The following is a 15,894-nucleotide window of genomic DNA, read 5'->3' as shown; positions in this document are numbered from 1 at the left end:
TATACATGTCACACCAGTTACCAACCAGTATCAAGATCTTTAGGTCTATTTAATAAATTGACGATAGGTGATTTTACTTACTGTTATAAGTTTGTTCTGTAACCATTGTAATAAATTCATCGTACTGTTTTGTTATCTTTTGCTCTGTCATATCAACAATAGTGTCAGAGTATTAAAAATCTGTCATGTTAGCTGTAAGAGGATTTTTAATGGTTTATTACTGAAGAAATTTTATGTGGTATACTGATTTTTTGTAACTATTTATTACCGAAGTAGATATGATGTGTTTAAAAAACTATTTATTAAATAATATGATTAAAAAAACAGATTTTACTCTTATATTAAAAACAAGTAAAAATTTTCTAATAATAGGAATGTACAAATGGAGTTATTGCATTATGGATTCAAGGTTTCGGATAAGATTCATGTATTATACAATGAATGTTTTGAAAGTGATTTTTGAATTTTAAAATAATTTTCGAAATATCGTGTTTCAAAGATTGTTTTTTATATTTTAGAATGATGGTTTCAGAAAATATTTTTAAATTCACAAATATATTTTGGATTCAAAAATATATTCTGGAATAAAAAAATAAAAAATTCTGAAATGAGTATTTCAAAAATCATTTCTGGATCCAAAAATATATTCTGGAACACGTGTTCTGAAATTGTTAATATTTCGGATTGATTGTTTCTTACTGTATTTATGGATGTGGAAGCATTTTTCGAAAGAGTGATTCCCGAATAAATAAATAAATAAAATTTGGAAGTAACTTCGTTCTAACAATTTTTTTTTTTGATTAAGTTTTCCAAAATGTATTTTGAAATCTGAAAATAATTTCCAAAACACTTCATTCGAAATGTATTTTTTATATTTTCCGAAATCGGTATTTTTTGAATTGAGTTCGGAATACTCGATCCTAAAAATCTTAAAAATAAAAATAGCTGTTAAAATTTTTATTATAATTTTAATAAAAGGTATTTTGGGATTACACTTTTACAATGGTGCACAAGGAAAAAAAAGGAGGTGCAAGAAGATAATTTCTTAAACCCTGTACTTGCAAGCCCACACGAATGGCGGCGAATCGCATATTTGAAATTAAGTGTTAATGAAATAAATAATTAAAAAAAAATACTTGTTAAAGAAATAGATAGGATGTGTTCAAAACTATTTATAAAAAAATTAAAAAAGCAGAGATTTGTTTATTTTAATAAAATTTGTAGAGAAATAAACCCTATGAAAGATTTGATTATTAACATGTTTTGAAAGTATTGTTTAACATATTTTTTGTCCTGGAAATCTGACATGATCTACACGTCGGTAGTACAAGCATACCATGAAGAATATTTATTATTCTCTGAGCAATTGGATTTAATTATGTTTGGTAAAGAAAGTTTTAATGAGCACAAAAAAGAAATTAGAAGATATTGAGATTGAGATCGGATAAGCACTAATTAAAAATTTTGGTTGCATCTGCCTGTCATTATACTGATGATTGTTGGCTACACGACATAGACGCTAAATTCTTATTAATAAAACATGTTTTTGCATTTTAGTGAATGACATGTATCTAGACCTTCCATTTTAATTTTTATCAACTTAAATTTACATTTATAATTCTAATACTCTTTTGCTCCTAAAGATATTTTATTTATAGATTTGTATATTGACACAAAAATACTGTATAATTATAATATTTTAAATTTAATTTAGATCTGGGGAGTAAAAGAATAGAATATCTTAATAAAAATATATATAAATGAATATTTTTTTAGTTTGCTACTAGAGCTTGAGTTTTTTTTTTTAATAAATTCTTAAACATTTGAACTCGAAAAATGGTAAAGAAATAAATTTAAATGGTATTTATTAATGTGGACAATATGTATGTTTGATGAGATTTATTGAATTGAGAGATTATTTCAAGTTTAGTTTATTCGGTTTAAGCTTTCTGAATTCGATCACTCCACGTCAAATTCCTTTAGATCGAGTTTTTTCAAAATAAATTTCAAGTTTATGGCTAACCATGATAATCGAACGAGATGACTAAATGTTTACATAATGATAAAAAATGTTAGTGATGAGTAGCTCATTACTATGACCAAATAATATGATCAATCAGTTACAGAATGATGAGATTAACCATGATAATAACAAATCAACCCGTTAATACGGATTAAGATATAATTGAATTGTGATTAGGCTAACAGAAAAAATAAAAGTCCATCACAACTACTATACATAAAAGTATAAGGTATGACTTACATATGCATGGATATAACATGCATTACAACATTGATCACTAATTGAACAAACACTTATTGATTTTAACATTGGGGTACCTTCTGCAAGTATCATCCGAGAAGATTTTGCACAACCTTGGAAATCAAGCAATTGACGATCCAACACCCATTTAGCCACAAAACACAACAAGGTCACTCGAAGGGTAAGGAAAAACACGTCAAAAATCAACAATACTCGACGTTGGAGACCAAATACAAGCTTGACTTAGGACCTCCCAGAACATTTTAAAGCCTATTGTGGGACCGAGTGATCAACGTTATAACCCTAAGGTGACCATAAGAAACCAAATGAGCAATATAGTGAAAAAAGACAATCACCTAGTCATTCCTAACTTCTTGGCTTTGTTCAACCTTAATTGCACGACCATCTCTCGCCCTAACTTGGCTTTGTTTAGCCTCAACTACACTGCCACCGTTGGCCTCAAGCTCTTGACTTTGATAAGCCTCAACTGCATGACTACCTTCGATCTCCTCTGTGTTGTTTCAATCCACCTCAACATTCTAGCCTCATTTTCTTCTTCTTAGTCTCTTTTGGCCTTACGACTTGGATTCTTTGCTGATAGTCTTTGTATGCAGCTAGTAGAGGACATGGACTAGTTGAGATAAAGAGTCACTCAGTTCATGTAGGTGAAAGAAATGCGAGACTTTTGACAACATACGAGACAAGAAGCCTCATCAAGTGATAAGAAGGTAGATAAAAAATTATAGAGAAAAATGACTGAAGCTCGCTCTAAGGACTTGTCCAAAGGGTCACAATTTTTATCCGTATACTCCACTCAGTGTATTCTCGAAGAAGCTTTTAGTGTCGAGTTGTTGTACCTTTCGAAAAGAAACTCACTCGTGAAAATGCTTACGTTATTAAGTATTGTTTGTTTTATAAAAACATAAAATACACAATAAAGGAGTTTTATGATTGGACAAAACAAATCCAAAAAAGATCAACTTTAAAACCAATTAACTTAAAATTAAAATATGATTACTCACTTTTCGACATAATTAGATGAACTTTAATAAAAAAAACTACTACAAAATTTATAAAATTGAACTACATCATACGTTTATGTTTTAGCTTTCTTGATATTTGTTACCTATATTTTAGGAATAAAGTTATGAGTGCATATGTGTGTTGGTATTTTTTTAGCAAAGCAGTTGTAAGGCCAAGTCTATAAGCTTGGCCATTTCTTTTCTGAAATAAAAGGTTACAGGATTACTTCTTATCACAAAACAGTTTCTTTAATCTTTCTTCCTAATCAACAGAACTACTCATTTATATGCATCATAACACGTCTACAGTCAAATTAATTTTCATGAATAATGAAAAAACTCATAACTAAATTTTTATACAAGTTGTTTCTCTTCTCAAACTCAAGTGAATGTAAAACTTATACAGTTCTATATTATTTTGATATAATTTTAAAATCTCATCTTTTTGTCTGATCGCCCCACCATTCAAAACTTTGAAGTGGCATGAGCCATTTGGGATCATTCCAAAGAAAAAGTGTAACGCATTGAAAGCTTGTAAAGTCTGTTACCCAGGGCAGTAGCTTGTAATTGTGGACTTTCCCAAATTAATTTCATAAGTTCAATCAAAAGTTACAAACGCGTTTTTTCAATAAAAAAGCAATTAAAAAACGGATAATGATATTTAGCGACATTTTTTTCTATAACATTTCAACATTGATTACGTATCAATATGTGATTGATTCTAAATTAGTTCATAATCAATAATAATAATCATAAATATTATTATGGACTAATTTAGGATCAATGACATATTGATACATAATCAATTGTTTAAATATTATTAAGAAAATGTTGTCCAGATACTTTATCCTTAAAAATAGAACAAGCTTTTCTTAACTTTAATAGATTCATTAATCAAATAAAAAAAAACACAAGAAATATTCACTATAATTCTTGATTCTGAATATATTTAATTTTCAAACAAGTTTACATTATTAAAGTAGAAGATTGACGTCATGAAATTGATTTTTTGTGAATGTAATTATTCCATTTTGAATTTATCCAGGGAAGAAACAAAAAAAAGAAGAGACATAAATAACTAATCAGATCTCTCCACATCAATAATTGAAATTAAAATTGAAATTTTAAGGAGCTGTTATTTTAAAAAGGGCGTTAGAAGCGGTCTAATATCATTCATCACTTATCAATCCAATTTCACGCACTTTTCTTTCTTCATTTTCAGCGCTTTGTTGCTCCGCCTTTTTCTCCTTCTCTTTTCTTTTTTATTCTTCTTCTTCTTGTTAGGGTTTTTCTTTTTCAATCTTCTTTTTCTCTGCGACCGTTCGCAACGACGTCGTTGCAAGATGATGCCACCGGGGCTTGTTTCCAATCTCCAAGAAGTGCTTCTCAGCCGCAAAGGCGAATCCAATTCCAACGCCAATGCGGAGCAGGAACAATCCCTGGAGGCCTTGGAGCCCGTTGAATTCGACGAGTCCAAGCCTATTGTCTTGGTCACCAACAGCGATGGCGTCGATTCGCCTGGCCTCACGCACCTCGTTCAGGCTCTCGTTCAACAAGGCCTCTACAATGTCCACGTCTGCGTTCCTCAATCGTGAGTCTGTAACGTAATTCAATGCAGTTTTCTACAACGCTTTTTAGTTCTCTCTTTGTAATTTGGTAGTTTGTCAAACCGTTGCGTAGGGACAAATCGGCTTCGGGGCACTCCGTAACCCTCCGAGAAACCGTTGAAGCCGCTTCTGCCAAAGTTTGTGGCGCCACCGCCTTTGAGATTTCTGGTATATAGTTGATGATAATAGTTATAATAACAATATCGATGCAGTTATACGGTTAATAGAATTTAATTGTTTATATAATTTAGGAACTCCCGTGGATTGTGTTTCGCTGGCGTTATCAGGAGCTTTGTTTTCGTGGTCAAAGCCTACGCTGGTTAGTGATTATCAATTGTGTGTGTCATTCATAGTTCTCATAATGAAGGACTGAGGATTTGTCGATGATAATGTGGTTTGAATTTTCAGGTTGTCAGTGGGATTAACCGGGGATCGAACTGTGGTCATCACATGTAAGTTGTTGTTTGATGGTTTGAGATGAACATGTAGATCTAAGTCTGTACACGATCTAGGAACTTTAAAGTCTTTATGTTTCAACCCGTGTTTATCTCGTGCTATAAAATTCCCAGGTTATACTCAGGGGTTGTTGCTGGAGCCAGGGAGGCGTTGTTGTGGGGTGTACCGGCGTTATCCATATCGTTAAATTGGTAATTTCATGATTCTGTACATTTGGTGCTTTTGTGCTGGGCATTATGAATTGATATTGTGTCTGGTTGTAGGAAGAAGGACGAAAGCCAAGAAGACGATTTCAAGGATGCTGTATCAGTCTGTTTACCATTAGTAAATGCGGCCATCAAGGATGTTGAAAAGGGAACTTTTCCCAAAAGCTGTTTTTTGAATATTGAAATTCCAACATCTCCTTTGAGTAACAAGGTAAGCAAATTTTATTATGTATTGGTCAATTTTTCTGAATGTTTTGCTCCGTTATGCAAATGCGGGCTCTTTGGCCTTATGTTGTGCAAAGTTTAGTGTGCTTGATAATATCCCTGGCTGATTAGATTCTAATGATTTGAAATGTTACATAGTTATATCTTTCTTTTTGTTTACATGGATGTAATTTAATCATTCTTTTGATAGGGCTTCAAATTGACCAAGCAAAGTATGCGGAAATCCACTCTGAACTGGCTAGCGGTTTCCAGCAGCCGCTATCCACCCGGTCATTTCATGGCCAATCAAGGTGGCCTTGGTCTTCAGTTTGCACAGCTTGGTCGAGATGCCTCAGCAGCTGTAGGTGTCCTACGTACTTATCATATCATGCCTTTACGTTATCGGTAGTTCAAAGTAATTTTAATGCTTCTATTCAAATGGCGATGGTTCTCCAATCTTGCTCTTTTATCAACCTCAGGGTGCAGCTCGTCGATTGGCCACGCAAAAAAAGAATTTGGAGATTGTTGAATCAACTGGAGCTGCAGGAAAATCTGATCCCAACAGGGTGAAGAAGTACTTCAGACTAGAGGTAAATACGAGGAAAAAACAACTCTTTTATTACAGTTTTTTCTTTCACCCGCTAATACGTCTGTGTCATGACATGATTATGATTTTTAAGATAGCAATATGTGGAGGAGATTATCATAAAGTAACGTTTTCGTGTCGCGTGTAGTTTTAATAGGTTTATTTTAATCACGGGTTCATCCCTTCATATTTCTAGTCACACCCTGCAGTTTGGTGACATAATTCGGGTTTCTAATTTCCCTTGCATTTGTTTATATTTATGGATATTATTCCAATTGAATATTTTTTAATTTTTCGTAGAAGAGAACTTAGCTATACTCATGTTGTATCTTCAGTTTTTGGACAAGGAGCAGGAAGAAGGAGACGAAGATCTTGATTACAGAGCACTTGAAAATGGATATGTAAGTTGGAGCAATGAATTATTGCATTTTCAATTAACATTAGTTTCTTTTATTTAGTGTACTCATTTCCCTTATCGGTGCATGCCACTATGCTGGTATCTTCGGGGGCGACCGATTTCCCCTCCTTTTGACTGACTATTGCATTGTGATCTGCATGAACAGGTTGCAGTGACTCCGCAGTTTCTTTCTCCTCTTATTGAATCTGATATTCAAATGGCATGTTCTGATTGGGTTTCTACCGTGCTTCCTGATGGACAATAAATTTAGTATGATTGTGTAAATTTGAGATTTATGATGATTCTTTTTTTTTTTTTCTTAATCAACGCAAAGATGGAGCAGAGGCAGTCACACCAATTCAATAGTGGATTTCCACCTGTACTATTTTTTTTTTCTTTTTACACTTTTGTTTCAGTTCCTTTGGTCACTAAGTTATTTCTGATTTGAAGCAAATGCTTCTTGTAATTTCTTGGGCATATTTTAGAAAAATGCCCTTTCGTCTGTTTGTAACGTCCATTGCGAGCAAAAACACTGAAGCAGCTGTAATTTTCCGATTGTTTTTGTTTGAAGATAGTTAAAATTTTCTCTGATGAAAATACACCTACAAGTTAGTTTGCACTATCGTGTTTGTGTGCTATTGTGAAGAATGCCGTTTGAAAGAGTTAGTTTTATAATCTTTAGAAAATGTAACACTTTCAAACATGTGTGATTGTTTTTGGAAAAAGAATACAGCTCCATTTGTTGTGAAGAAGCTTTATTTATGGCGTTAATTATGGTATGCTATTACTATAGAAAAAAGGTATCGTGGGTTGATAGCAATAAGTGAAACGTGAAAGCACGGTGAGGTTTGGTGGAAGGTTGGGCTCCCTAATGCATTGTAACACCGACAGAGGCGTCATGGAAATTAATGTCCGCTCACTGCATTTAACCATTCAAGGTAATTTCAAAGTACAAAAAGTCAATAATACAAACTCTTAAAAAATAAAAATAAAAGATAAAACTACACATTTTTTTTTTCTTGTTTGGTCCAAAACTATTGAAACCGAACTAACCACCATTACTGCTTTTGGTTAAGTTCTCACAAGAATATTAGAATCCATGATGTGATCTTAGATACAATATTAAATCCCTCTCACCGCTATCTAATCACCATAATTACTCAATTATATCCTAATTTTATTTTATTACTTCACATATTATTTGCTCGAACTGTTTTTTTCTTCTTACTTTTAATAAAAAATATTTTTAGTTTTGTCTATTTAGTTTATTTATATTTGTTAAGTGATACTTCGTTAAGTAGGACAGATACGATGCTTTTTTTTCCTCTTTTGGTGTCAATGGCTTTACACTGATTCTCAATTTTTTTTTTCTTATTTTTGTCTGCCATCAAAACTTTATTCTGTTTTAGTTTTTATTGTTTATTGACCTCTTTTAAGGGGGAGTTATTCATTAATGAAGTATGTAAGAGGTTCAGTATGAGGACATGAGTATTTTTTAAAGAAAAAAATTATTCAATGTGATAGAATCAAATACCATTTTATTTTAATTAGAATTTGTATTTCCTATTTCTTTTAGCTTCCTTTTTTTAAAGGTTAAATCCAAAAAGATGAAAATTAAAAGATATAATTTCTTTTTGGACTTTTTCCTTTTAGTTTCACCAACAAGTAGGACGTATGAAAAGAAAAAAATGGCAACAACTTTAAATGAAAGGAAACATCATTCTTTGCATCATATTGATTATTATTTTTTTTCAAATTAAACAATTTAGAAGATCTCTTAATTTATCATTTAAAAAACGTCAATATATAATACGGACGAAAATAGCAATACTTTTTGAGAGACTAAAATGAGAAAGGATTTATTGAGGATAAAAAACAAAGTATCAAAATTTATTGGGAGAAAAAAATGCAAAATAAAATACAGAATATCAGCTTTACTTAATCACTGACGAGTTGTTTAACGAACAAGTCTTCCCTTAACGAATATCAACAAACGATAAACAGAAAACAATTTTTTTAATTGATAATCAGAGAAAAATAATTGTCGGAAATAATGTGCAAATTTATAAAAAAAACTAAAAAGTATTTATTTTTTTAATAAAATAAGAAATATTTCAACCCAACCCAATTTATCAAGTAGTAGATCAATAGATAATCTGGGCTTTAGACTCGCTACATGTCCAACGATTGGGTGCAGGAAGAAATTAATGGGGTGCAGGGAGCAGTTTCCTCACCTTGATTTTCTCGGAAGATGTATCAATTGAACCATGTAATTCTTAATTTAATTGTGAAAAATATTCTTTTGACAAACTTAAATTTTTTACATTCATTTGATATTATCTTTACTTACTTTTTTCTTTTTTTTTTCTTGAAAATCTACAAAACTTTCTACTTTTTAGACTATTTTATCCTTATATTATGTATCAAATGAATGTAAAAGTATGTCATGGTATTATTACTCTTTCATGGTTAATTCGATTTTTTTTCTCTCTCTTCTTTATATATTAAAACTGAATCAATTGTCGAGGATCTTAAGCAAGTTTCAGGGCAAATGAATAAAATATTTGATCACTAAACATTTAGGAATACATTTTAATTCATTATTTTGATAATTGAAAAGGGAAAATGAAGCATGATAAGAAAAGAAAATTGAAAAAAAATTTGTTGGGAATGACCTTAAATTTCAGTGGAATAAAACTGAAAAAATAAAATATTATATAAAAATGAAAAATTCATTAATCTTACAGTTTTGGACGAATAGTTGTAAAGATTGAAGTGTTTAGCAAAGATTGACGTGGGAAAAGGATATGAAATTATTTTTTAATTTTAAATTTTTTTTGTGAGCTGAGTTTGTTGCTGAATTGCTGCGAAGAAAAAGGGTAGGAAATTAATAAAAAAGAAATGATGGTGAAGACAGTTGGGCCATAAGAAAGAAGAGTTTGTAAGATTCTGAAGTGATTAGAGTGAAAAAGAAGGCCCACCCTTTGTGCAAAAATAGAGGAACGAGTCGACTTCCATGGATATGGGACCTTGAAATTATTGAAGAAACGCGGTGCCGACGACTGTGATGAAGAAGAGAAAGGAAGTTTGTGAGTGTTGTTGTTTTTGTATTGCAATTTGCAATATGAGAAGATTATTAATTATGAAGGCAGAGAAGAAGAAAAAGGCAAACGGGTAGGTATGCCACAATCATTCCATGATTGAAACCACCTTTGTCCCCTTAACTTAGATTCTTTCAGAAGATTCCATATCTCTCACCAGAAAAGAAAAAGCAGAGCTAGATATTTGGGTTGTTACCGTCGACACAAAACATATTTTACTATAATTCACTGTGCTTAGGTAACGGCAAACACAAGAAAAGGAAGAGGAAACAGGGACAACATGTAAGAGAAACACATCAAATGGTATATGAACCAACAACACGACCAATGGAATCTTACAACCTTTTTCATTTCTCTCTCCCAACCTTTCTTTTAATTTTACTGCTGCTTTTATAATGTTAACAACTCCAGTTTTTCTTACTAAATTTCTTTATGCATTGTCTTTTTGTCATTCTTTCCAACAATTATGTGTGAATACTGTTCTCAACTTTTCATTATTGTTTCGGAACACAAAACTCCACATCGAAAAATCATTCTATAACGTATGACAGTTTCATCAATCTTAGATTGGATTGATTTCATTTACAATTTTTTGGCGTGTGATGAAATGAACGTTTTGTATGTTAGATGTTAAGAAGCTCGGACATGTCTGATTAATGGAGTGTTGTGTATCTCTACATCCTACATTTTGAAGATTACGTGTATTGAAGTATTTGTGTCCAGTTTTCGTGTGAGAATCCGTGCTAATAGGTTAGACGTCTTAAACATAAATTGCTATATAAATTATACAAATTATAAGTCAAAAGTCCCTTTTTGTCTCTCTACAGTGCCTTCTATACTTTAAACTGTCTTAACATGATTGTCTTAATATTTAAGTGATGAAAGCAAACGTTAAGGAACGTGACAGAAAAAATTGACAACGAGTTCAATAGCAATTTTGAGAGAGAGAAGAAACATTACTTTTAGGGCAAGATACTGATAATTAACTAGTTTGTGTTTGAATGCAAGTGATATTAGTAGCATTATATAATTTACACTTCCATTTTGGTTTTGTATTTCTGCAAACTCAAAATTCGTTTTGGTTTTTTAATATCAGAAAATCAATTCAAATAAGATTAATAGAACATAGATTGATCAACTTAGAATGAAATATTCTTTTTTGCTTCTTCAAAACATGATGATGATTCAAGTCATCTATCATGAATTCTAATGATAAGTATAAAACTTTGTTTTTTACACAGTAATCAGTTCGAAAGGTGGAAAGAATGAGAAGAAGTAGAACAAAATGAAACAAATAAATGGAAAGTTGGAGTTGGGGGAAGAAGAAATTGTACAGTTCCTGGAGAAATCTAATTAATTCATATACATAATTTACACCAACAACAATTTCTTAATGTTGCTTTACATGCAATCATGAGCTGTAATATATTAAAGATCTTATCACTTCAAAAACATGTGTTTCATACGACATGGAGGAAAAACAAGTTTTTCTTTTTTGTATAATATTTGATAATGGAAAATGGGACATGATGTAACAATCTCCTGATGTACTGTTCTTAATAATGTATACATGATAAAGTTAGAAAGATATTGAATCATGATATCCTTTAACGTGATTACTTAATCTTTAAATAAGTTTTTTTTTTCATTTAAATAAAATTGAATAGCCCTTATATTAACTATTAAATTAACTTGGGTTAACAACAAACCTAAATTTGTTACATGTAAATGAATTTTCCAAATAATCGTGATCACTAATTACTTTTACCTTAATTTCGTCATCAACCACGTATTCATTAACATATAATTTACTTTTATAATTCTTACTATTTCTTATTATGGTAGTGGGAGTTTAATTTTTACCTTATTAAATTCTTCTTTCTCTGTGTATGTATATACTAGATGTAGATATAAACGTTCACTTAATCAATCTTCTATTTTTCTCGTCACCCTTCTTTCGTTTTTCAAAGGACTGGAAGTGACGTTTTGTTCTTTATATTATTTTTTCTAAAACTTTAACCAAAGTATAAGCAAGATCAAAGTTTCTCCGGGTAATGAACATGTCAAGACTCAAGATAGGATGGTCCCTTAAATATATCCACGGCACCATGCAAAAGCAAAAAGGACTCTTTTTTGTTCTTTAATTTTGATAATAGAGTTTGTTTCTATAGCTAAAGTTAAAGAAAACTTGTGGAAGATGCAAAAAGAAGTCTATGTCGATATGATCTGGAGTTATGAAATTGTTCTCTTCCATCACAATTAGATCGTATTGTTCTGATATTTATCAGTTCATATTGGTTGTTGCTCGTTTAAGCGATCACATCAGAACATGGTATGTCATATAGCAGCCAGAACATCCTAACCTAGCTAGGTCACATGTAAGGGCACTTTGGCCTCAAGTGCCAACAAGTTGACTATGGTGTTTGTACGGTTTTTGTCTTTGTTACGTTGTCACAGAGAGAGAGAGAGAAAGAGAGAGGAAAACAAAGGGCAACGAGTCAACTTAATGTATATGATTGTTATACAACATCCAGCAGTTCACAAGAGAAATAAAAATCATACATGGACACGTACTTTTAGTGGACAAACATGTGAAAGAACCTACATATATTTATGGAACCTCAGCAAACATCGTTTAATGGAAGAGAGTCAGAACTAGCATGGCTCAGAGGTTTGCCAATAGGAGATCTACTTACCCTCTTATTCCAAAATTCAAGAGAAAATTAAATGCATGGAATTAATTCAGCTCATCACAACACTCCCACTACTCAATTATATATACATAAAATTAACCTATTATATATAGTAGTGCTTTGATTAATTAATGCTTATGATGATGACAGCAACTTGAAGGTTTTTTTCTGTGGCTATTTGTCTGCCTGATAGAGTGATGCTGATGAAGATGATGTTGTTGAGGATGGCAACGATGACATGATGATGGCATCAATGTACTCCACTTGATTGGGTACTGCAATTTGATCTTGTGGACAAATACCTGGTGTGTAACACGCGACAGCATCCTCATGTTGATGTTGTGAATTGGCAGAAGAAGAAAATGGGATGCTGCAGACATAATCCTCGATGCTCTCACAGACTTTTGGAACAAGATCAATGGTCGGTTCCACTACCTGGTGCTGCCATGTACTTGGATTGATGAATTTCTCAAGAATTAAGTGTGGGGTGGTGTCGCTTTTGGTGATCATTGTTTGACTTTGTTGATTTGGATTAAGATGAATGGGTACACACCCCAACGAAGACCATGTATCTAATTCAAACAAAGATGGAATAATGTTGTTGGATGGTGGCACTGTTTCTGGCACTGGATTCTGAAAATGTAGGAAATTGGGATTATTATTATTGTTGTTATTATGATAATTGTTTATGTCAATCTTGATATCATTGTTGAGATGATCAAAGGCTTGTAGGATTGGGGTAGGGATGATGGGAAGGTATAGCTGGTCTAAGTGATGATGGGAGTTTAGGATAGTGTTGTCAGTTAAAGGGAAGAAACTTTCCATGGAACCATTGGCAAGACCGTGAATATCAGAAAATGTGGCTAAAGAAGGAACAACATCATGAGAAAGCAGCTTCTTCTTTATGCTTGAATTCCAAAAGTTCTTCACCTCATTATCTGTTCTTCCAGGTAGGTGCTTCGCTATCTGAGCCCACCTGTCAAAAACAATGCCCTCTTGCTAAGAAAAGTGAACAAACAAAACTTTTTCATATAATAATGCTTCCTTTGATCATCATCAAAAAGAGCAATTAACGGAGAAATCATTATTAAGGAGAAGTTAAAACAAAACAAGAAAAACTAAAAAAATAAAAATAAAAAACCTGTTGCCAAGGATACTATGAAGTTCTATAATGAGTGCTGCTTCTTGAGGAGAAAAGCTTCCCCTTTTCAAATCAGGTCTTAGATAATTTATCCATCTCAATCTGCAGCTCTTTCCACACCTCTGTAGGCCTGCACTTGGAGAAAATATATGATTAACCATATAGAAGACTTATAAAGTAGTGAATGAATAAAATTACCTGCAAGTTTTGGGACGGAACTCCAGCAACCGTGGCCATAGGTTGTGATGTAGTTGATGAGTTTTTCATCTTCTTCAGGTGACCATAGTCCTCTTTTGACCTTCTGCTTGTTGCAGCAAGAGTGGTGCCCCATATCTTGAATTTTCTTTTTCTTTGTGTGAGTGTGGGTATGTTATTCCTCAGACTGGAATTAAACAGTGATAGACAGAGGCAATGGGGAAAGAAAGATCAGTTTTGGTAGTATGTTTGAAATTTGAATAATATATGAAAGATTAGGGAAGTAGTAGGTAGTAGGTTTAGCCCTAGGTTTGAAGAGATTATATGGAAATGTGAAAGGAATGGTGGTGAGAGAAGAGTGAACAGAAAATGGATGATATGGTGAAGGAGTGAGTACACTGAGGTGGTGAATTTAATGAGAGAAGCTGTACCATAGTGGCCCAGTTAGGGTTTGTAGCAAAGGGCTAAAATGTGCAGTGTTACACTGCAACAATTGTAGGCCTTATAATGGATCCTTGTTACCTCACTCTGAGATGGGCTGGATTGTACACGTGGCACACATGCAGGGTGGTGGGGCCCACAGTTTTATCAGATTCAGAAATTATTTTCAACCGCGTTGGTTGGTGACACTTGCATCTCAATTGCTTTATATTGTAGATTGATGCCTTACCAATTTCATTAGTTAATTACCTCTCTGGTTTTCCCTTTTTGTTCCTTTGAGAGCGGTAACTATGCATAATTGCAATGGTGAAATTCACTTCTTAGCTATCACTTTTTCAATCATTGGACTTCAACAACCACAAAGTGTAAAAAATAACTTTGCTAATTGTGTGACAAAAAAAATAATAACCGTTTCTTTTCTCATCATGTCAACTATTTCATATCAGATATATGTCAGTTTTATATTCTTCAATATATATTACTTCTGCATGCATGTATATAAAGTTCTCAAAGATTTTCAATGAAAAGCATCAAATTAAAGGTAGAGCTGGCCTATGTATCATCAAATCAATTGTTTAATCTCTGTGCAAAAGTTTGTGCATGCACTTCCAGCAACTTGGCCCTCCACAACACATTTTACAGATTATATATTATATATATAGCTATGCATAATTATTTCAGTCTAATTCGTAAAGCTTTTGTTTTTCAGTGCCATGTATTTTAAGAATCTAATCAACAACAGAGATGATTAAGGGCCACACCACAAGTGTTGCATATGATCAAAAGAGATTTTTACGTTCAAAAACCAGAAAGTAGAAGCAGGTATATGTGTAATTTCACGAACATGCTATATATATATATATCAGACCAAACTGTCAAAACTTCTACTATTATATAAACGTTGGTGTTTGGCTTTTTGTTTTCATGTATTTGCCAATTATAATTTAATAATGTATATCCATCCATGCATTACGAGGTTAGGTTGGATATAACTGTTTGACATTTTAACATTGTTATTAGTTTATGTAACATAGGAATATGTTCATTTAGAAACAGTCATGTTTCTTAGGAAAATGTTTGGGGGATCTGCTCAAAGGAGTGAAATAGTAGTGTCTGTGAATTTTGAAAAAGAATTATAATATTTTGATAATTTTTTTTAATAATATTTTAACAATAAAATATGTGTTATCATTTTATTAATCTATTTTAATTTATATTTAAAAAATATTTAAAATGAACCAATCACAAATTATATTATCACAAAATTTTCAAAAGAAATTATTAAAAGAAACTTTTGCTTGCAAAATTGCCACCAAATGCGGTCAAAGATAGTAATTATTTGCTGGATTACTTAATCATCACGTGTTCCTTTTTCACCGAAATATACTAAAATCTTATAACCAATTTTATAAATAGAGTAAGGTTTTTTCTTTTGAAGCAATACGATATATGTGTGTGTCTATATATATATAAAATAAAGTAATTAAGCTAATTATTTGAAAAATATATAACAGAGAATTTACATCCATATACAGTACAAATTAAGTGGTCCTATCGTGATGATGAATCCATCAAAGCTAAT

At 32.1% G+C, this 15,894-nt stretch overlaps 2 protein-coding genes across 3 annotated transcripts; one reads left to right on the top strand and one right to left on the bottom strand.

Annotated features, from left to right (window-relative positions):
* Positions 1 to 4,462: 4,462 nt before the first annotated feature.
* LOC106760927 (5'-nucleotidase SurE) lies at positions 4,463 to 7,360 on the top strand. Of its 2 annotated transcripts, XM_014644375.2 has the most exons (10): positions 4,465 to 4,876; positions 4,966 to 5,060; positions 5,144 to 5,211; positions 5,301 to 5,344; positions 5,462 to 5,539; positions 5,612 to 5,765; positions 5,970 to 6,119; positions 6,238 to 6,348; positions 6,680 to 6,745; positions 6,908 to 7,360. In XM_014644375.2, the coding sequence occupies exons 1-10, from the start codon at positions 4,629 to 4,631 to the stop codon at positions 7,004 to 7,006; spliced, it is 1,113 nt and encodes a 370-aa protein (XP_014499861.1). In that variant the 5' UTR covers positions 4,465 to 4,628; the 3' UTR covers positions 7,007 to 7,360. The 2 variants fall into 2 exon arrangements, with proteins under 2 accessions (XP_022637179.1, XP_014499861.1); XM_022781458.1 differs by lacking the exon at positions 6,908 to 7,360 and having other exon boundaries at positions 4,463 to 4,876; positions 6,645 to 6,745.
* Positions 7,361 to 12,417: 5,057 nt separating this feature from the next.
* On the bottom strand, positions 12,418 to 14,513 carry LOC106761638 (transcription factor MYB26). Its single transcript, XM_014645203.2, has 3 exons — positions 13,875 to 14,513; positions 13,677 to 13,806; positions 12,418 to 13,511 (listed from the first exon to the last, which is right to left on the bottom strand). Exons 1-3 carry the CDS (start codon positions 14,005 to 14,007, stop codon positions 12,710 to 12,712), a joined length of 1,065 nt encoding a protein of 354 aa, XP_014500689.1. The 5' UTR covers positions 14,008 to 14,513; the 3' UTR covers positions 12,418 to 12,709.
* Between the last annotated feature and the right edge of the window lie 1,381 nt (positions 14,514 to 15,894).

This window comes from Vigna radiata, chromosome 5 (assembly GCF_000741045.1).
Source record: "Vigna radiata var. radiata cultivar VC1973A chromosome 5, Vradiata_ver6, whole genome shotgun sequence".
Taxonomy (NCBI): domain Eukaryota; kingdom Viridiplantae; phylum Streptophyta; class Magnoliopsida; order Fabales; family Fabaceae; genus Vigna; species Vigna radiata.
Note: the sequence above shows the minus strand (reverse complement) of the source record. Positions and strands in the feature narration are given on the sequence as shown.